At 42.6% G+C, this 21,604-nt stretch overlaps 1 protein-coding gene across 1 annotated transcript in view; it reads left to right on the top strand.

The window, feature by feature from the left end:
* Nucleotides 1-21,604, top strand: part of hspa4 (heat shock protein family A (Hsp70) member 4) — a 47,455-nt gene that overhangs the window by 19,181 nt on the left and 6,670 nt on the right. The window contains exons 7-14 of the mRNA XM_033029229.1: nucleotides 569-813; nucleotides 2,933-3,009; nucleotides 3,972-4,123; nucleotides 5,957-6,063; nucleotides 9,254-9,387; nucleotides 12,295-12,491; nucleotides 13,496-13,585; nucleotides 18,412-18,567. Of these exons, the coding sequence (XP_032885120.1) occupies nucleotides 569-813; nucleotides 2,933-3,009; nucleotides 3,972-4,123; nucleotides 5,957-6,063; nucleotides 9,254-9,387; nucleotides 12,295-12,491; nucleotides 13,496-13,585; nucleotides 18,412-18,567 (1,158 nt within the window). The remainder of the gene's footprint in view (nucleotides 1-568; nucleotides 814-2,932; nucleotides 3,010-3,971; nucleotides 4,124-5,956; nucleotides 6,064-9,253; nucleotides 9,388-12,294; nucleotides 12,492-13,495; nucleotides 13,586-18,411; nucleotides 18,568-21,604) is intronic.

Genomic DNA, 21,604 nt, shown 5'->3' with positions numbered 1-21,604 from the left:
TAATAATAATAATAATAATAATAAATTTTATTTAATGGGCGCCTTTCAGACATCTCAAGGACACCTTACATAGTAATCGGAATAAAAACATATAATCGGAATATAACAAGTAATAAAGACATCACAGAGCCACAAATTAAAAACAGAATTCAATCCAAAAACAGAAAATCAAAAACACAGTGTGAAGAGAGAGCAGCGGCAGCCAAAGCGCGCCAGCGTCCACTCTCTCTTCACGGCAGCCATCTTGGACACAGACCTACAGGACTATGTCTACAGGTAGATAGTAGCTCACGACTGCTCTCTAGCCGTTGATAGGAAGGGTCAGTTGCCTCATAGCAGCTGGGGAAGAAACTATCCCTGAATCTGGAGATGTGTGGTTCCACTCTACTCTGCCAACTTCAACTCCCAATCAACTTTTTTAAATATGAATTACTGTTGGTTGGTGAGCACGTGTTTTTAAAAAGAGATGCGAGAAATGAGGATGCGCCTGGAAACGTCGCAACGTTTATTTTTGGAATTTGTATCTTTTGTTCCCATGCCATTTTAACTGATGTTTGTGTCGTACTAGGTGCTTGCTACTGCTTTTGACCCAAACTTGGGTGGAAGAAACTTTGATGAGATGCTAGTGAATCACTTTTGTGAAGAATTCAGTAAAAAGTACAAACTGGATGTGAAATCAAAGATTCGAGCAGTAATCCGCCTTTCTCAGGAATGTGAAAAGCTGAAGAAACTGATGAGTGCCAATGCTTCTGACCTACCGTTGAATATCGAGTGTTTCATGAATGACATTGATGTTTCTGGAGTATTAAACAGGTACAAACCAATGTTGGATTTGAGATGCAGCGTTTGTACTAACTAGTTATTGGGATGAACGCACTGTGTGGTACAGAATAGCTTATCTTCTCCTTAAAATGCATGGAAAGATAATTTCCTATGATCCAATTTGTATGTGTCCGTATACTCTCTTCCGTATTTCACTGTCAGAAGGTGTTTAAAAAATGTAATTTGAATTTCATGCAATGAGCATTAATGGGAAACAGGAGCTGATTTGTCTTTTGAAACTGATTGTACAGTTGAGGTGTAGTGATTTGGCATTGAGGATATTTATGCTAGTTATGGATAACTCGTAGGTTTTCATATGACCTACACCAAATGTGCAAGGATAAATAGTTTATAAAGGAATATTTGTTTAACAAAAGCCTGATAACAAGTTTTTGTAAAGCTTGGTGTTAAGTAGAGGGGGAACAATTTATTTTCCTTTTACCACCTAACTCATTTAAAAAAATCTTCTATCTATGGCAGGTGGCTAGAATACTGATATTTAAAATGTGATTATTGCATACTAAACATGTCTGCTTTTTCCAGACTTGCTATCTTCCTAATTGGAGAGCATTTATCTAGCTGTCCAGTCCATGAGACCGATCATCGCTGCACTCCAGAGTTCTGTAGTTGACAAATTCAATGCTGCAATTAAATTGTGTTTAGTGAAAAGTCAGAGCTTTAGGATGTATGTTTGTCGATAGGACTGAATACTGTGCACATTTGGAAGACCATAACGGATAATGCAGTCATGATATCAGCAGCTGTGTAAAACTCAAAATAGGAAGTGATTCATTTGCTGGACATGGCTGGCAGCTATTTCTCCATGCAATTCAAAAGCTACTGCTTCAAAATGTCATTTTCAGCAGAGCCTAATGATTCACTTACGCAAAGGACAGCCTCAAGACCTGAACTAGGGAATAGGGAAACACCTCTCATGTTTTATTATGTTTTAAAGTATATATGTATAATTGTCTGGTATTTCAAAACTTAGTTTTGAGATACAGCGCAGAAACAGACCCTTCGGCCCACTGAGTCTGCGCCAACCAATTAAAAGACAAACAGGTTACTGTCACATTTCACTGTAATATTAATGTTGAATGTCCCTACGCACTAGGGACAATTTATAATTTATAATCTTTACCAAAGTCAATTAACCTACCAATCTATTCGTCTTTGGAGTGCGGGTGGAAACAGGAGCACTTGGGGGGAAAACCACAGGAAGAACATACAAACTATGTATAGACAGCACCCGTAGTCAGGATCAAACCTGGGTCTTTAGCGCTGTAAGGCAGCAACTCTACCGCTGTGTCATTCCTAACATTAAAAAACGTAGAAAATTAATCTTTATTTTGTGCAAGGAATGACAAATTGCATTAGATTTTCACAAAACTGCTGGGATAAATGGATTTTTAAAAAGATGTATTATTGAATGGATTATCTTCGTCTGAAAGACAAACTGAGCTTACCGTCACATTTCACTAACGTTAATGTTGAATTTGAATGTTTATATCATTCTTTGAGATTTGACGATTCATGGCAAGGCTGATGAATATTGCCCATTGTGAGTAGCTTATGAAAGGGTGATAATGGTACCACGGTATCCGATGTGAAAATTGTTCCCTACTGTTCTACCTGGGGTTCCGTCTGGACATGGCGCGGGATGCTTTGGAACTCTGTGTGCTCTTCATGTGGTGACTATTGCATACCTTGGGTTTGCAGGCAAGAAATGTCACTGTGACTTGTCACATGTGACAAAGTATTCATTCATACACGAGAAAGGGTTGGGAAGTTGTGCCGTTCCACATTTGTTTTTTGAACTTGGGAACGTTGGTGTCAAAGAAGCAGATTTTTGAATTGAAGTGTAGCAATGCTTTGATTCATAATTTAGTTGGTGCTTATCTCAGTTTGAATAACCATTTAGTCTGCTGCATTACACTAATTTATTATTAGGATGTTTCATTAGAGGAACAATCTAAAAATGCAATTTAAATAACCAGATTTTTTTTTAAATCAGAATATATTTTTATCTAGTTACCTTTTAAAAGTTGCTGGATGAACATTTTGAACCAAATTTTCAAACACAATCACTTTTGTTTTGTAACGTTTTTAGGGGCCAGTTTGAAGAGATGTGTGGTCCACTTTTGTCCAGACTGGAGTCCCCTCTTCGTAGTCTTCTGGAGCAAACCAGTGAGTATTCATTTTTAATTACGTTAATTTTTGATCTGATCAGTCTGAAGAAGGGTCCCGACCCATAATCCCTCTTAAGTCCTCTCTGTTCATTCCTTCCACAGATGCTGCCTGACAGTTTTGGTCCCCTAATTTGAGGAAGGACATTCTTGCTATTGAGGGAGTGCAGTGTAGGTTTACAAGGTTAATTCCCGGGATGGCGGGACTGTCATATGCTGAGAGAATGGAGCGGCTGGACTTGTATACTCTGGAGTTTAGAAGGATTAGAGGGGATCTTATTGAAACATATAAGATTATTACGGGTTTGGACACGCTAGAGGCAGGAAACATGTTCCCGATGTTGGGGGAGTCCAGAACCAAGGGCCACCGTTTAAGAATAAGGGGTAAGCCATTTAGGACAGAGACGAGGAAACACTTTTTCTCACAGAGTTGTGAGTCTGTGGAATTCTCTGCCTCAGAGAGGCCGGTTCTCTGGATACTTTCAAGAGAGAGCTAGATAGGGCTCTTAAAGATAGCGGAGTCGGGATATGGGGAGAAGGCGGGAACGGAGTACTGATTGGGGATGATCAGCCATGATCACATTAAATGGCAGTGCTAGCTTGAAGGGCCGAATGGCCTACTCCTCCATCTATTGTCTATTGACCCACTCAGTGCCTTCAGTACTTTGTGTTTTGATCAAAATTCCAGCATCTGCAGTTCCTTGTGACTGGATTAGTTTTGACTGTTCGTATTTTTTTTTCTGGTTTCTAATTACAGAATAAAAGTATTGCACATGAGCTGAATGGCCTTATTACAGCATGTTGAGCAACTCTGATCCTAATACCAGATATTAAAAGGCGTTCTTAAAAAAATACTTTCATGATGGAACATGCTTTTCTATCTCTATCTCACAACTGATATACTCCACCAGTAAAAAGCTGCTACTATAGTCCAGCAGTGATACATGTTTCTCTTTTCCATAGAGCTTAAACGAGAGGATATTTATGCTGTCGAGATTGTGGGTGGAGCAACTCGTACCCCTGCTATTAAAGAGAGAATTACTAAATTCTTTGGAAAACCCTTCAGTACTACTTTAAATGCAGATGAAGCTGTAGCTCGTGGCTGTGCTTTGCAGGTAAGCAGTCTAGACAACATATGTTCTAAGTCATGGTAGGTAGTTCAACAGACTCTCGTGATAAGAGACTTTGGCATTTTTTTTATTGTGCCATGGAAATGCAATGTGATGGTAGACAAAAATGCTGGAGAAACAGCAGGTGAGGCAGCATCTATGGAGCGAAGGAATAGTCAGTCTGAAGAAGAGTCTCGACCCGAGACATCGCCCATTTCCTTCGCTCCATAAATGCTGCCTCACTCGCTGAGTTTCTCCAGCATTTTTGTCTACCTTCGATTTTTCCAGCATCCGCAGTTCTTTCTTAAACAAATGAAATGTGATGTTCTGTTTTGGATTAGTGGACGATGCACCATCACAAACATTTCAATTCCAATTACAATGAATATTCCCTTTGAGTTTATTGATTGGAAGGGAGAAATTGGAAAGCCAGCTAACTTTATATTTTGTTACGATACAATTGTGTACAATTATAAAACTTACGTAGATAGCCTATTGTCCAATGCATTGTATTAACTGGCAGCCGGGTTATTGCTTTTGCCTGTGGTGCCGTTGATCATTAATGGATGGTCTTTGTCCACCAAATAGGGTTGGGTGTTTTTCCTTCATCCCCCACCATCCCTCCTCTGCCTATTGTATTTTGATTGCAAAGATTGTTTGATTGTTTTAGTTTGTAACAGAGACAAGTGGTGATGCCCCCAATCCAGTTGTCGTATGGGGAGAGGGTGGTATGTCTTTTATTAATATATATATATATCCCTCCAAACCTGTCCTATCCATGTATGTCTAATTGTTTCTTAAACAATAGGATAGTCCCAGCCTCAACTACCTTCTCTGGCAGCTTGTTTCATACCCCCACCACCCTTTGTGTGAAAAGGTTACCCCTCAGATTCCTATTAAATCTTTTCCCCTTCACCTTGAACCTATGTCCACTGGTCCTTACTCTGGATAAGAGATTCTGTGCATCTACCCGATCTATTCCTCTCATGATTTTGTACACCTCTATAGAATCGGCCCCCATCCTCCTGCGGTCCATGGAATAGAGACCCAGCCGACTCAACCTCCCCCTATAGCTTACACCCTATAGACCTGGCAGCGTATTACAGGTTTCTCCAGTAAGAAACTTGGCATGACTTATGATGCATCATAACTTGTTGAGCTCTGAACTGATCAAATCTGTAAAAATATAAAGAAAATTCAGCAAGCCACACGCTGCTTCTTGCAGTGATTTTATAGAGGTTGTGTGTTGTAAATGTGGTGTCAGCCTTGTGCAGGGAGAGAGTTCAAAGGGCGATTCTCAACGACTTTCTTCATTAGGGTGTCAGGAGTCATGGGGAGAAGGCAGGAGAATGGAGTAGACTTGATTGGCCAAATGGCCCAATTCTGCTCCTATAAACTTATGAACATAATACAAAAAGTAATAAATAAATGTAATCCTTTTTTAAATGTATAACCCGTGATTTCTATATTCCTTATTTTGACCGTGTACCTATCACTGGCATTTAGCTAAACAATGTATTTAAAATTGGCCCATGAAAATTAATATTAGAATCTACACTTTGCTACTCTGAACAAAGAGGCATAAGTGTCCTTTAATTTGAGTACTGGTCTCTCGATTTAAATCTACCTATTGAATTGGAAGATGAGGCATGAAAATGGGCCCTTCAGCCCACTGAGTCCATGCTGACCATCGAGCTTCCATTAGGCTTTGTTTATTGGCCTGCTTTATTGTTACTCAACCTACTTACTTCTGCCATCTTGCAATTAAGATGACCTAATTGTTTCAGTTATTTACCAAAACTGTCTAAGGTAACGTTTTAATTTGTTTCTCCCTTGCAGTGTGCCATCCTTTCACCAGCTTTCAAAGTGAGGGAATTCTCTATCACTGACTTGGTTCCGTTCCCAATTTCCATGAGATGGAATTCACCTGCTGAGGAAGGTCTTGGGTAAGCATTTAAACTTCTGAATTATAAACAAGGGCGAACATAGATCGAAGCAGCTGAAGATGGCAACTGCTCTATTTCCCTTTAACTTTCAGGAATGTTTATATTGCATTCAATTGTTGGAATGGGGTGTGGTGTGGTGTGGGACCCTGGTAAGGGGCCTGTCCCACTTGGGCGACTTTTTAGGCGACTGCAGGAGACTATGGTGGTGGCCGGGGAGCCGTCTTCATGGTTCTGGGAACTAGTCACGGCCTCGTTATGGTCGCCGCAAATTTTTCAACATGTTGAAAAATTAGCAGTGACTGGAATGAAGCCACCGTGAAGCGTAGCGAGATTTCCCGTGCCGTAGGTGGGTCCTAGTGGGTTGCCAGGAGGTTCTCTTAGGTTGTAGCCGGTGCTGACCAGTGAATTTCATTGGGGGGGGAAAAACATAAGCAGTAGTTTTCAGAACGCAGTAGTTTTCAGAACCAAGGATAACTGACCGGTAATGTTAAATGTCCGCCAAGCTTCACAGCCGTGTATCTCTGGCTTCTTAAAAGTTGTCTCCACTCCTTCTTCCCCCTCTCCCCCCCTCTTTTAAAGGACTTACCGTACACTGTGCTTTAGCCGTCTTAATTACAGCGCCAACCTTCCCGTTCATCACGGTGTGTGTCTGTACCACATTGGCTTTGCACCGTGTGAATTTCACTCAGACAGCGCTTCCCCCCCACTTGCCCTGTCCCCCGCCTGCATAACGGGCTGGTGATGGAAGACAGTCGCCTGAAAAATCGCCAGAGTGGGACAGTCCCATAAAGTAGCAACTGTCTGCTTGTCAAGAATTAAATCGCTTGATTGTTGACTTCATCGTAGATATGCTGGTAACATTGGGTCAAATGCTAATACTGCCTTTAATTTTAAGATACAGAGCGGGAACGGGTCCTTCGGCCCACCGTGTCCGCGCCGACCAGATGGAGTAACTCAGCCGGTCAGGCAGCATCTCTGGAGATTTTTTTTCTTGTACTGCTGTGGTTCTTTTATCACCATCCACCAATGTCTGATAGAAATGATGCAAGGCTTGCCAATGAAGGCAGTTGACACAGATTGAGTTTTATTGCCGAGGTGCGGCCGTCTGATTTGGAGTCGCATCTCAGCTCCGGAATATCAGGAAACAAAAGTGGGTGGGGAGGGTTCAAGTCATGGCAGAAAAGGAAAGGAACCTGCAGTTGTGCCTATTTCTTATTTAAGGGGGGGCGGGGTTCATATTTTCATACTAAATATCTGTCTAAAAACTATGTACCGTGGAAGTTTTTAGTCAGTTATTTAGTATGAAAATATTGATCATGGATAGACAATAACACAAAATATAGATAATTTAGATTTCTTATGACATAATTGTGCAAAAAATAATGAATTTGATTATATTGAGAGTGGATGTTTGTGGATTATGATACAGAGATCGGATTGTAGCCGCCGCCATGATTTTGCTCACACTCACAGACGGCAGGCAAGACACGGCCGATATCGGTGCCTAAATAACATATTTCGTATCATCAAATTAAAATGAAATTACGCTAAAAACTAGATAAGAGTTGAAATAAACGTCCTACGGTACATACTTTTATGTTTTGTCCTGAACTTGCGATCTGTGATTTTGAAGGTGTTGATGTTGGGCCCGACTTTCATCCAGCGATTCTGTAGTCAAGCAACGTTTTTTTTTAGTCGCGAACGGGACGACAAGGAAATTTGCTCGTAGGCTCGTCGTATGAGGAAATCCCTTCCTTACAACCAATAAAAACCTGCAATTTACACGCACACAGCCTCTCGAGTCGCAGACACAGGCAGTGGGCAGATCTAGAGCGCCACTGATGGCAGGAATTTGTAACAACACTACTTGCTTGTTGTCCAACTCTCTAATTTCCTTATTTGCGTCTTGAACTGTCGATATATTTGGACTGTCCAATTGTAGTTGAGTTGAAGTTCTTGGTTGGTGTGGATGTCGGGGATTATGGGGAGAAGGCAGGAGAATGGGGTTAGGAGGGAAGGTAAGATCAGCCATTGATCGAATGGCAAGTAGACTTGATGGGTTGAATGGCCTAATTCTGATCCTATCACTTATGAACTTCCTTTCCGTTAAATACCAGGAAGCAAAAAAAAAAACGATCAGCTTCAGAGCTGCCACAATTCTCCTTGCCACTGATTCCGACTTCATTTCCTGTTAACTCTCCAGATAAATCAGATAGTTTACACTAGGGTCATCTCAATTGAGGATTTCAGTTCTGTTATCCTTTGCTGACCCAGGTTAGTTAATGAATGAGAGAACCCCTTCTCAATGTGTGCGTGTTGGCACTCTAGCAAGCAAGTCTGTTGCTGACCTATTTACTAGACTCCTGAGTTACTCGTGATTCCAAAATACACCGTGGCATTTAAATTTGGTTAACTAATTAAGTGGTCAGTTGACCATTAATAATGGTGACCTTTAAAGCTGTCAGCTTTGTTATTAAAATAAAAGACAACTAGCTCATCGGAGGGGAAGTGGTAAGAATCTTTATTGAGGACGTTTAAAAATGAGCTTTGCGGGGGCTTTTGGTGCGTGCTAACCATTCAGCAGAAAGACAATCCATGATTACAATCAAACCATTAACAGTGCATAGATACAGGATGGAGATTTAAAATTGTAGCGCAATTGTAATATGCGATTGTAGATCCACTTCTGTGGCTGACACGCAAATAGTCACCTGGGTTGGGCGCCATCTTGGAAGCCAGTGAATGGAAGACATTTTACATATTTGTGTAAAAGCCCTGTCCCACTGTACGACTTCATTCACAGAGTTTTCCCGAGTTTGCCCTGATTCGAACTCGGAGATTTACGGTAATGGCCGCTCGTAGGTACTCGGGGCTCTCGTGGACATTTTTCAACATGTTGAAAAATCTTCACGAGTCTTCCTGAGCTTACCGCGTTTCCCGAGTACCTGCCGTTAGCGTTACAAGCCGCTAAGGGACGTCACCGAGCTCCGACGTACCCGCTACGTTCATTCTCCATGCTTACCACGAGTTAAATGTTTTATTTTTTTTAACTCGGGAGAGCACTTGAATGAACTCGTACAGTGGGACAGGGCCATAACTGTATATCTTACCTCAGATTATTGCTGTGATGAGATGTGTGTAGTTTGTGATGCAAAAGGATCATACACATTTGTTTGTAATTTCTCCTTAGTGATTGTGAGGTGTTCCCCAAGAACCATGCAGCGCCATTCTCCAAAGTTCTTACTTTCTACAGAAAAGATTCCTTTGATCTTGAAGCAATTTACAGTTGTCCCAAGGAGCTACCATTTCCAGATCCCAACATTGGTGAGATGCTGTAATTCCCTGTGTTTTCCCTGAATGCTCCTTCATATTGAAAACAATGTTTGGGCCTTTTGCACGTATTTCTTCCTCTAGCTTTGAGTATGGTGGATGTCTTCCCTCTGCGGCTCAAGAGCTGTTAGTCTACAAAGTTTTCTTCTGGCTTGAACATTCTTCTTGCATTCCTCTAGTATAATTAATTTTGGAACCTTGTTTGTGTCGCATTTGGCAATTTTCAACTATTTCCCTGTCGAGTGTTTTGGCAAAGGGCGAAGCTGAAGTATTTTAATAATCTCAGGATGTCGCAAAGTGTTTCATAATGTTAAAACTGTTGAAATGGAGGAAACACAGCATACAACTTACATGCCTTTACAAACAGGACTGCGATAATAACCATATTACAGCCACCTCGCGTTTTTATAAGCGTGTAATTTATGCGATTTTGGAGTAACAGGCTTGATTAATTAATACCCAAAGCCTGCTTTACATGCTTGTAATTTGGAAGGAAGGTGCTCAAACCTACGCCTGGCAGCATAGTTGCATGCAATGCCTGACAAGGTACTGCACAGCAAGTACAACAGTGACGCGCTCAGTGAGTTGCTGCTTTCCGAGGACCCCCACTCACAGCAGCCCCCCTCCCCAAGCCTCACCTATATCATCTTGTGCAAGCAGAAGATGCCAGTCGTCTATGTACGTGTTAGCGTTAACATTCAAAAAGAGATTTTAAACCAACAATATTTACGTCAGAGATGTCTTTACATTTGTTTTTTCTTTATTACTGAGTAGGGTAAAAGAGCAATGGCAGTGAAAATTGATTTATTATGTGATGTGGACAGTTAGGATCTTTTCCCCCTAAATTTGGACCATTTACATGCGGTAAAAATATGTCTAATTTACACGTTTTTGAGATGGGTGCTGCTTTTCAAGCACGTAACCCCCGTGCAAAATGACTGATGGCAGTATCTTGTTTTAGCGATGATGACTGAAAGGTGAATGTTTACAACTGGCCTGTTATTCCTTGAACTAATGCCATGTGTTCTTTGTGACTTCAAACCAAGACCTTCAGTTCTCTTGGGTGAAAGTCAATGGGGAGGGACTGCACCTTTAGGGTTCTCTCCCCTTTCATACTGCACTGAGTCCCAGCTAACGACAGAGCTCGGTTGGCCTGCCTCTTGAATAGAACCGGTCAATTGCATTGATGGGTTAGACATCTAGCAAAGGCAACAACCCAAGGAAGGTGTTATAGCAGACGTAATGGCTCGTGCATAGGCCAACATTCGGAGAGAGAGAGGAGGGGATCTACCTGCCAAAATTCTTAACCCAGGGAGTCTTAAGAATGATGTGGCTGGCACATGACTGAAGTTTTTTAAAGTTTAATATTTGTTCAAAAACTAGCACGCCTGAGTTCATTCCACTTTCAGGAATGTTTCCAGCTCCAGGGTAATATTGGGCTCATTAGCCATTTGGGCAGCTGGCCAAATTGGTCTTCTATAGGTTTATTATTTATGAGAAGCTTTGGAACCTGCATTGTAGTGAGGTAAGAAGTCCCATTATAATACATAGAAACATAGAAAATAGGTGCAGGAGTAGGCCATTCGGCCCTTCGAGCCTGCACCGCCATTCGATATGATCATGGTTGATCATCCAACTCTGAATCCCATCCCTGCCTTCTCTCCATACCCCCTGATCCCTTTAGCCACAAGGGCTACATCTAACCCCCTCTTAAATATAGCCAATGAACTGGCCTCAACTACCTTCTGTGGCAGAGAATTCCACAGATTCACCACTCTGTGTAAAAAATGATTTTCTCATCTCGGTCCTAAAAGACTTCCCTCTTATCCTTAAACTGTGACCCCTAGTTCTGGACTTCCCCAACATCTGGAATAATCTCCCTGCATCTAGCCTGTCCAACCCCTTAAGAATTTTGTAAGTTTCTATAAGATCCCCCCTCAATCTTCTAAATTCTAGCGTGTACAAGCCGAGTCTATCCAGTCTTTCTTCATATGAAAGTCCTGCCATCCCAGGAATCAGTCTGGTGAACCTTCTCTGTACTCCCTCTATGGCAAGAATGTCTTTCCTCAGATTAGGAGACCAAAACTGTACGCAATACTCCAGGTGTAGTCTCACCAAGACCCTGTACAACTGCAGTAGAACCTCCCTGCTCTTATACTCAAATCCTTTTGCTATGAATGCTAACATACCATTTGCTTTCTTCACTGCCTGCTGCACCTGCATTCCTACTTTCAATGACTGGTGTACCATGACCCCCAGGCCATGTTGCATCTCCCCTTTTCCTAATCGGCCACCATTCAGATAATAATCTACTTTCCTGTTTTTGCCACCAAAGTGGATAACCTCACATTTATCCACATTATACTGCATCTGCCATGCATTTGCCCACTCACCCAACCTATCCAAGTCACCTTGCAGCCTCCTAGCATCCTCCTCACAGCTAACACTGCCCCCCAGCTTCGTGTCATCCGCAAACTTGGAGATGTTGCATTCAATTCCCTCATCCAGATCATTAATATATATTGTAAATAGCTGGGGTCCAACAAATGGAAGTCCATTTCCCTTCTCAAGAAAAATAGTTTTGGTTTCAACTCTGTAAACTGCTGGTCATTCTTCAACTGAAGAAGTGCACATAAGGCCTGTTGTGAAAACTCTCATCTGAGCTCTGCAATAATGCGATCAGAGAGCAAAATACTAAAAGTAAAACTGGATTTTGAGGAAGATGCATGCTAACAAGAGAAACTGATCATTCAAACCAAAGAAGTATTTAATACAAATCTGAAATTCTCCCTATATATATATATATATTTTTTTTTTAAAGACATTCAGTAAATTCCATTAAGTTGAAGGTTGGTGTTCAAATGCACACATTTTTATACACTGCTTTCGTTTACCACTTAGGCCGCTTCACTATTCTGAAAGTGGTCCCTCAAACTGATGGGTCGAGTTCAAGGGTGAAAGTGAAGGTTAGAGTTAATATTCACGGGGTCTTCAGCGTATCCAGTGCCTCGTTGGTGGAGGTGCAGAAATGCGAAGAAGTGGATGACGTTCCAATGGAAACGGATCAACAATCCCAGGCAAATCAAAAAGAGGAGGAGGTAAACTTGCATCGTCTTGCTCTTGACGTGTTATTTTGTGCGCAGCACTGGTGTTATAGGGGTCATACAGCACGGAAACTGCCCCTTTGGCCAGTCCTTGTGCAGCAAAGATTGAAAAGTATAACGCTTTTTGTGATTTCCATCTTTTTCTTTGATTTTTGTGAGGAAAGAACTGAATGATGTACCACACAAGAGAGGGAGAATGTGTTTGATTTTATTGGGCCAGTATCTCGTGATGGGATGCGTAATCATTTCTGCGGACTGCTGCTTTAATCCATCTGCTTCTATGCCCACTCACAAGGGCTCAATTAGCAGAGCTCCAACATCCCTGACCTCCACTTCTTTCTATGTGGAGTTTGCTTGTTACCACCATGAAGGTGTGGGTTTCATCCGGGTTCCCGCCCACATGCCAAAGAAGCGCAGGATCGTAGATTAACCCGCCCCTGTGAAATGCCCCCTTGCGAGTATGTATGTAGTAGACTCTGGAGAACTGATGGGAATGAGCTGAGAATGGATTACAAGGGAAATTATTGTGGGAATAAGATTTCACTGTCAGTCAGCTGCAGTAGATGTTGTCGAAGTGGCTTTCTGCATCACACTATGCAATGTGGAAAGTCTTGTATATTACGTGGCCCAGTGGTGCAGCGGTAGAGTTGCTGCCTCACAGCGCCAGAGACCCAGGTTCGATCCTGACTACGGGTGCTGTCTGTACGGAGTTTATGCGTTCTCCCCGTGACCACGTGGGTTTTCCCAGGGTGCCCTGGCTTCCCCCCACACTCCAAAGAAGTACAGGTTTGTCGATCAATTGGTTCCTGTGTATTGTGAAATCATCCCTAGTGTGGGTCAGTGCTGGTGTACAGGGTGACCGCTGGTCGGCACTGACTTGGTGGGCCGAAGGGCCTGTTTCAGCACCGTATCTCCAAAGTCCTCGACAACCATTGATTTATTTGGTGACTGTGTTTAAGTAAATGAAGGATGGCTGAGCAAACTCTTATTATTTCCAGAGCAAGATGCAGATTGATCAGCAGGAAGAGCCAGCACATGGAGATGGCAACCCCCCTAGCGCTGCGGAAAACCAGAAAAATGAAATGGAGGTAATGCTTATCATTCGGCTGCTTTGATTATTTAATTAGGAGAAGGTTGCAGTTGCACGTTAACCCAGAGATCATTAAAGAATCAATGGACACTATGCATTGGAATATTACTGGCAATTTCCCATAATTTTCTTCAGAAAATGTTAGCTCACAATATTTCAGTCACATTTAACTTCATGGGACACTACAGTCATGACATTCTATTGCAGAGCATATATTAAATTCAATTGGATAAGATGTAAATGTTGATTTTAGTTTGTTACTGTCACGTGTAACGAGGTACAGTGAAAAGCTTTTGTTTGCGTGCTGCCCAGTCAAAGAAAAGGCTATACATGATTACAATCAAGCCATCCACAGTGCACAGGTACAACATATAGTGCATGATAAAAGTCTGCTTAAAGATAGTTCAAAGGCCTCCTGTGAGGTAGATGGTCAGGACCGCACTCTAGCTGATGAGAGGACCGACTGATTTGAATGAGTAATTTTGAATTGCTGTCATTAAAGTTTGGATATGCTATATTAAAAATGAATAGCTTCTACTAAACTATAGCCGTTTCATTCAGACACGAGCCCTCTGCAGAAACTGAATCTTCACAAACCCAATGTGATAACCTTGCATAAATGCAATGCAAGAAGCTCACCTGCCTCACCTTTTTAATGCAGGATGTAAAATGCAGAGTTATATCCATGTACAGTGGTGCCGTTTTGTAAATTTGTCCATTCCCTGATTTTGCTTCCTGCATTATTCTCACCCAACTGCCCACCTTCAAATAGCAGTATCTTGAGCTTATTTATTATCTTTAATGCAGTAAAATGCGACAAGGTTTATCACAGATAGTGATCTGGTTAGACTGTGTGTGCGCACGGAATCCAATTAAAAAACAATGGGTTGGTGATGGGTTGGAAAGTTTTTTGTATGGGTTCCACGTCTTGGAAACATGGCAGCTGTAGATATAATCATGAATGATGAAAGAAAGGATATCTGACGTGTTGATGACAAGTGAAGGACTGAAGAGTGGTTGTGAAATTAGGTTAAATGCAATGATTTTCGGATCAGTGGGGCATTTCATTTGCTTGCCAGACTCCAGCACTTTGAGCTTCATGGCAATCGGTTTCAAGAGGATTCAGTACATAAGATCATAAGTGATAATAATAATAACTTTATTTATAAAGCACTTTAAACAACTGCAGTTGCCACAAAGTGCTGTACATGAGAACTCATGAACAAAAAGCTATTACAAACAATTAAAAACCGTAAAACGAAGGACTATAAAAAACACACTAAAAATTAAAAGATATTAAAAGCACTAAAAACAGGAGCAATGCCTCAGCCAGTGTCGAAAGCCAAAGAATAAAAATGTGTTTTTAGGGAGGATTTGAAGATGGGCAGTGAGGGGGCCTGTCTGATGTGCAGCGGCAAGGTGTTCCAGAGTGCCGGAGCAGCAACAGAAAAGGCTCTATCCCCTCTGAGCTCCCGCTTAGACCTTGGTACCTCAAGGAGCAGCTGACCTGAGGCACCGGGCAGGAGCATATAGATGGAGCAGCTCAGAGAGGTAAGGCGGGGCGAGCCCATTCAACGATTTAAAAACAAATAAAAGAATTTTGAAATGAACTCGAAAGTGCACTGGGAGCCAGTGAAGGGAGGCCAAAATTGGCGTAATGTGCTCCCTCTTTCGAGTTCCGGTCAAAAGGCGAGCGGCAGCATTTTGAACAAGCTGGAGACGAGCCAATGAAGCTCGTGCGACTCCAGAGTAGAGTGCGTTACAGTAATCCAGCCTAGATGTAATAAAGGCATGGATTACTGTTTCAAAATGCTGCCGCTCGAGAATGGGCTTCACCTTTGCCAGCTTCCTTAGGTGAAAGAAGCTGGACTTAACCACCGCGCCTATTTGTTTATCTAGTTTAAAATCACCGTCCATCCTAAAACCCAGGTTCAAAACGGTTGGCTTTACAGACAATGCCAGTGGACTCAAGTCAACAAAGGGAGGTTCACGGCAGCCATTGGGGCCAAACAAAATCACCTCTGTCTTCTCTTCATTGTCCCAGAAAGTTTAAGGCCATCCAGGACTTAATGTCCTCAAGACAAGACAGAAGTGATTTTAGAGAATAGTCGTCTTCTTTCCTGAGTGGCATATATAACTGGCTATCATCTGCATAAAAGTGAAAGGAGATGCCATGCCTTCTTAAAATTGAGCCCAGAGGAAGTAGGTATAAAGAGAAGAGCAGGGGCCCTAAAATTGAGCCCTGTGGAACCCCATATACCAAGGGAGTGGAGGAGGATTCAAAGCCAGCAAGGCTTACACGCATGGTTCTGTCTGCCAGATAGGACCTGAACCATCCCAGGGCACTGCCACAAATGCCCACTTGGTGCTGTAATCGGGAAATTAAAATTCCATGGTCCACTGTATCGAAGGCGGCAGATAGGTCCAGCAAGACAAGAACCACATAATTACCAGAGTCGTTTGCCAGGAGGATGTCGTTGAAGACCCTTAGCAGAGCCGACTCTGTGCTATGCATAGCCTTGAATCCAGACTGGAAAACCTCCCGAATATTGTGCTCATCCAGGAAGAGTTTCAGCTGAGCATAAACTACCTTCTCCATGATCTTAGAGATAAAAGGCAACTTGGAGATCGGCCTAAAATTGGCCAGATCAGTTTGATCCAGGCCTGGTTTCTTAAGTAGTGGTTGCACTACAGCATGTTTAAAATTTATGGGGACAACCCCAGAACACAAGCTACTGTTTATGATGGCGAGAACCGACTGCCCTATACTCGGGAAAACCTCTTTAAAAAGAAGAGGAGGGACAGCATCACAGGGGAACCCGACGGCTTAATATGGCTAACCACATCCTCTAGACCCGACAATGTCAGAGGCACAAACTTATCAAATGCCACCAGGCATGGGGCCGGAACAGAGGGGTCAGAGGCAGGAGCTGAGATGAGAGCCCTTATAGAAACAACCTTATTGATAAAGAAGTGCAGGAAGTCATTGCACAATTCGGACGATGCTTCCAAGCAAACAGGCTGTGGGGCATTTAAAACAGAATCAATAGTTTTGAATAATACACGTGGGTTGTGACGCTTAGACACTATTATATTAAACAGGTAATATCTTTTTGCCTCTTTAACAGTATTTTGGTAGTTTCGCCAGCTGTCCTTTAGGATTTGCGATGAAACCTGCAGCCTGTCCTTCTTCCACTTTCGTTCAGCTCTGCGACACTCCCGTCGAGCTGTACGAGTTGCGTCACTGAACCAGGGCTCGGGTTTAGCTCTGATAGGAGTAGAATTAGGCCATACGGCCTATCAAGTCTACTCTGCCATTCAATCATGGCTGATCCATCTCTTCCCTCCTAACCCCATTCTCCAGCCTTCTCCCTATAACCTCTGACACCCATACTAATCAATAATCTATTTATCTCTGCCTTAAATATATCCACTGCCTTAAATATATCCACCCCCTGACTCAAGAAATTCCTCCCCATCTCCTTCTTAAAAGAACGTCCTTTAATTCTGAGGCTATGACCTCTAGTCCTAGACTCTCCCATTAGTGGAAATATCCTCTCCACATCCACTCTATCCAAGCCTTTCACTATTCTGTATGTTTCAATGAGGGGCGGGACCTCATTCTTCTAAACTCCAGCGAGTACAGGCCCAGTGCCGTCACACGCTCATCATACGTTAACCTTATTCCTGGGATCATTCCTATAAACCTCTGGACCCTCTCCAGAGCCAACACATTTTTCCTCAGATATGGTGCCCACAATTGCTCACAATATTTCAATTGCAGCCTGACCAGCGCCTTATAGAGCCTCAGCATTACATCCCTGCTTTTGTAGACAAGCTCTCTCGAAGTAAATGCTAGCATTGCGTTTGCTTTCTTTGCTGATTTCGACTTGCAGATTAATTTTTTGGGAATCATTTTGGTACATTCTGAGCAGAGAAAGGTACAGCACAGGAACGGGCCCTTCAGCCCACAATGTCTGTGTCAATGCCTGTCCCACAAGCTAGATGCAGGAAAAATGGTCCCAATGTTGGGCGAGTCCAGAACCAGGGGCCACGGTCTTAGAATAAAGGGGAGGTCATTTAAGACTGAGGTGAGAAAAATATTTTTCACCCAGAGAGTTGTGAATTTATGGAATTCCCTGCCACAGAGGGCAGTGGAGGCCAAGTCACTGGATGGATTTAAGAGAGAGTTAGATAGAGCTCTAGGGGCTAGTGGAGTCAAGGGATATGGGGAGAAGGCAGGCACGGGTTATTGATAGGGGATGATCAGCCATGATCACAATAAATGGCGGTGCTGGCTCGAAGGGCCGAATGGCCTCCTGCGCCTATTTTCTATGTTTCTAAATATAATGCAAAGACCAACTTCGCATAATCCCATTCCCCGCATATCCATAGGTAGCTGAAGGTACATCCTTCCGTGTCCCTCACCATCTTCCAGTCCCGCCTCAAGACCCATCTCTTCACCTCTGCCTATCCTTAGCCCCACGTCCTCCTCCCTTTTCATCTGTGCTTGAATTGCCTCATATTGTGTTATGAATTGAATTCTGTTTTTAATTTGTGTACTAGTCATGTCTCTACTATTTATTTCATTCCCCTTACATGTTTTTCCTCTACCTGCTAAATTTTTGTAAGGTGTCCTTGAGACTCTTGAAAGGCGCCCATAAATAAAATGTATTATTATTATTATTATCTCGTTCTCTATGAATTGATATGACACATAAACGTGACTTGGGTTTTCTTGATTTTAAAATGCAGCGTTGAGATGATATTTTATTCTTACATTGAACTAGATGCAGTAGTCAATTGCTTTACTAATCTTTCCAGACCGGTGAAACTGCTTCAAAGGAAAATAAGAACAAAGACCAGCCTCCGCAGGCAAAGAAGGCAAAGGTGAAAACAAAGACGGTGGATCTACCCATAGAGAACCACCTCCAGTGGCAACTGGATCAGCAACTACTGAATGTATTCATTGAGAGTGAGGTAAGCAGAACAGAGTCCTTACTCAGAGGGACAAAATATCTGGAAACTACAATGATCAGGGAATCTGAATTTCAAATGGCCAACGTATGTACAGTTCTTGGAAGAAACGAGAAACTAATTTAATATGTAGAAATGTTCCCCATGTTCCTCCGATTTCTTTCCTGTGTGTATTTGCCCAAATGTTTTTTGAACACCTGTTGTGTCTGCCAATACTGTCACCTCTGGCAACTTGTTCCATATACCTACCACCCTCTATTGAAAATTGTGCCTCTCTTTATCTCCTTTCAATTTCCCCCCCTTCAGGAAGCCGAGAGTGTTCGTCACGTACACCGGATATGAACTGGGACAATGAAATCTTTCTGCATCTTTACAGGGCAGACCTTAAACCTTGGTAGACAAAAGTGCTGGAGAAACTCAACGGGTGCAGCAGCATCTATGGAGTGAAGGAAATAGGCAACGTTTCGGGCTGAAACGTTGCCTATTTCCTTCCCTCCATAGATGCTGCTGCAACTGCTGAGTTTCTCCAGCACTTTTGCCTACCTTCGATTTTCCAGTATCTGCAGTTCCTTCTTAAAGACCTTAAACCTTTATCCTTGCAACATCTCCAAGTTTGCAGATGACACGAAGCTGGGGGGCTGTGTTAGCTGTGAGGAGGATGCTAGGAGGCTGCAAGGTGACTTGGATAGGTTGGGTGAGTGGGCAAATGCATGCCAGATGCAGTATAATGTGGATAAATGTGAGGTTATCCACTTTGGTGGCAAAAACAGGAAAGTAGACTATTATCTGAATGGTGGCCGATTAGGAAAAGGGGAGATGCAACGTGACCTGGGTGTCATGGTACACCAGTCATTGAAAGTAGGCATGCAGGTGCAGCAGGCAGTGAAGAAAGCAAATGGTATGTTAGCATTCATAGCAACAGGATTTGAGTATAAGAGCACGGAGGTTCTACTGCAGTTGTACAGGGTCTTGGTGAGACCACTCCTGGAGTATTGCGTACAGTTTTGGTCTCCTAATCTGAAGAAAGACATTCTTGCCATAGAAGGACTACAGAGAAGGTTCACCAGACTGATTCCTGGGATGGCAGGACTTTCATATGAAGAAAGACTGGATAGACTCGGCTTGTACACGCTAGAATTTAGAAGATTGTGGGGGGATCTTATAGAAACTTACAAAATTCCTAAGGGGTTGGACAGGCTAGATGCAGGAAGATTATTCCCGATGTTGGGGAAGTCCAGAACTAAGGGGTCACAGTTTAAGGATAAGAGGGAAGTCTTTTAGGACCGAGACGAGAAAATCATTTTTTACACAGAGAGTGGTGAATCTGTGGAATTCTCTGCCACTGACGGTAGTTGAGGCCAGTTCATTGGCTATATTTAAGAGGGAGTTAGATGTGACCCTTGCGGCTAAGGGGATCAGGGGGTATGGAGAGAAGGCAGGGATGGGATACTGAGTTGGATGATCAGCCATGATCATATTGAATGGCGGTGCAGGCTCGAAGGGCCGAATGGCCTACTCCTGCACCTATTTTCTATGTTTCTATCCTCTATCTTTTAGACTCCCCTAGGCATGGAAGACGTCTGCGCACAATCTATGCCCCTCATAACTTTCATAAACGTGCCTAAAAGGTCACCCTTCAGTCTCCCGGGTTCCAGTGAAAATAATCCCAGCCCGTCCAATCTCTCCTTGAAACTAAAACGCTCCATTCCAGGCAACATCCCACTCTAGTGCTACCACATCTTTTCCAGAGTGTGGTGACCAGAAATGAGGCCATTCCAATGTTGTGTACAGCTGCAGCAAGAAGTCTCAACTTTTATACTCTGTACCCATGCCTGTGAAGATCAGCAAGTGAAATGCCGTCTTCACCACCCTATTCCATTGTGTTGCCATTTTCAGGGGAGCTATGAACTCCAAAATCCCTCTATACATCAACACATCTAACGTTTCGGCTGCTTACTGTATGTTATCTGCCTGGTATTTGAGGACATCACTCATCGACTTGCACTTGTCTGGATTAAATTCCAACTGCCACACCTCTGCCCGCATTTGCAACTTGGTCTGTGCTCCTCTGCATACTTGGGCCGCCATCCTTGCTGTCTACACCTCCACCAAACCATGTGTTGTCTGTGATCAGCTTATCAGACCACACACAATCTCAGTTAGTTGATACATTTTTCTTAAGTCTATTATCTTGCCTGAGCGAAATGGTTTTCTATTCACTAAAGGAGCCATTATTCTGATTGTTTTGTATCCTACCCACCTGCAATAAATGCCTTCCACGCACTTTTACATTTTACATAATTCATTTATTCTTTCTGCTAAAGTGCAAAGCTGCACATTTCTCCCAACTTGTACTTCATTTGCATGAATGAGACTTCATGCCAACTTTTGTTCAGTTGTGCTTTCAATTCATTTTATTTGACACCGACTCAAACCAGTTCCTGGTTCATCTTGTGCAGACTCCTGGTTTCCATATTTGTTCTGTTGATCTATTCATTATCATCGAGCCACACTCATCCATGCCATCCAAAATGTCTGCCGATTTGGCCCATGTCCCCCTAAACCTTTCTCATCCATGTGCTTGTCCAAGTGTTTTAAGACATAATTGTGCCTGTCTTGACCACCACCACCACCTAATGTAATCTTCAACCACTTTCACTGTCCACTATGCCACCAATTTTGATATAATCTGAAAACTTGCTAGTTCTGCTTCCTACATTCTCATCCACATTGTCAATATATGTAACGAACAACACGGGACCTGCCACAAAACTGGTTCCTGTGGCAAACTCGTGGTCACAAACTTCCAATCTGAAAAGAAGTCCATGTTTTGTTTTGCGTTGGAAAAAACTTCAGCTGAATTAAGGTCAAAGGTCAAAGGTCAAAAACTTTATTTACCATTTGTGCTTACACACATAGGAACTCTTGTGCGGCTATTCAGAGAGTCAAGTTACGTTAAAAAATTTAAATTAAAATTTTTAAAATTTTAAAATTTTTTAAAAAGACACAGAAGACACATAGAGCATTGTAGCTTGCACAA

This window comes from Amblyraja radiata, chromosome 11, assembly GCF_010909765.2.
Source record: "Amblyraja radiata isolate CabotCenter1 chromosome 11, sAmbRad1.1.pri, whole genome shotgun sequence".
NCBI lineage: Eukaryota > Metazoa > Chordata > Chondrichthyes > Rajiformes > Rajidae > Amblyraja > Amblyraja radiata.
This window is presented reverse-complemented; position numbering and strand designations above follow the sequence as displayed.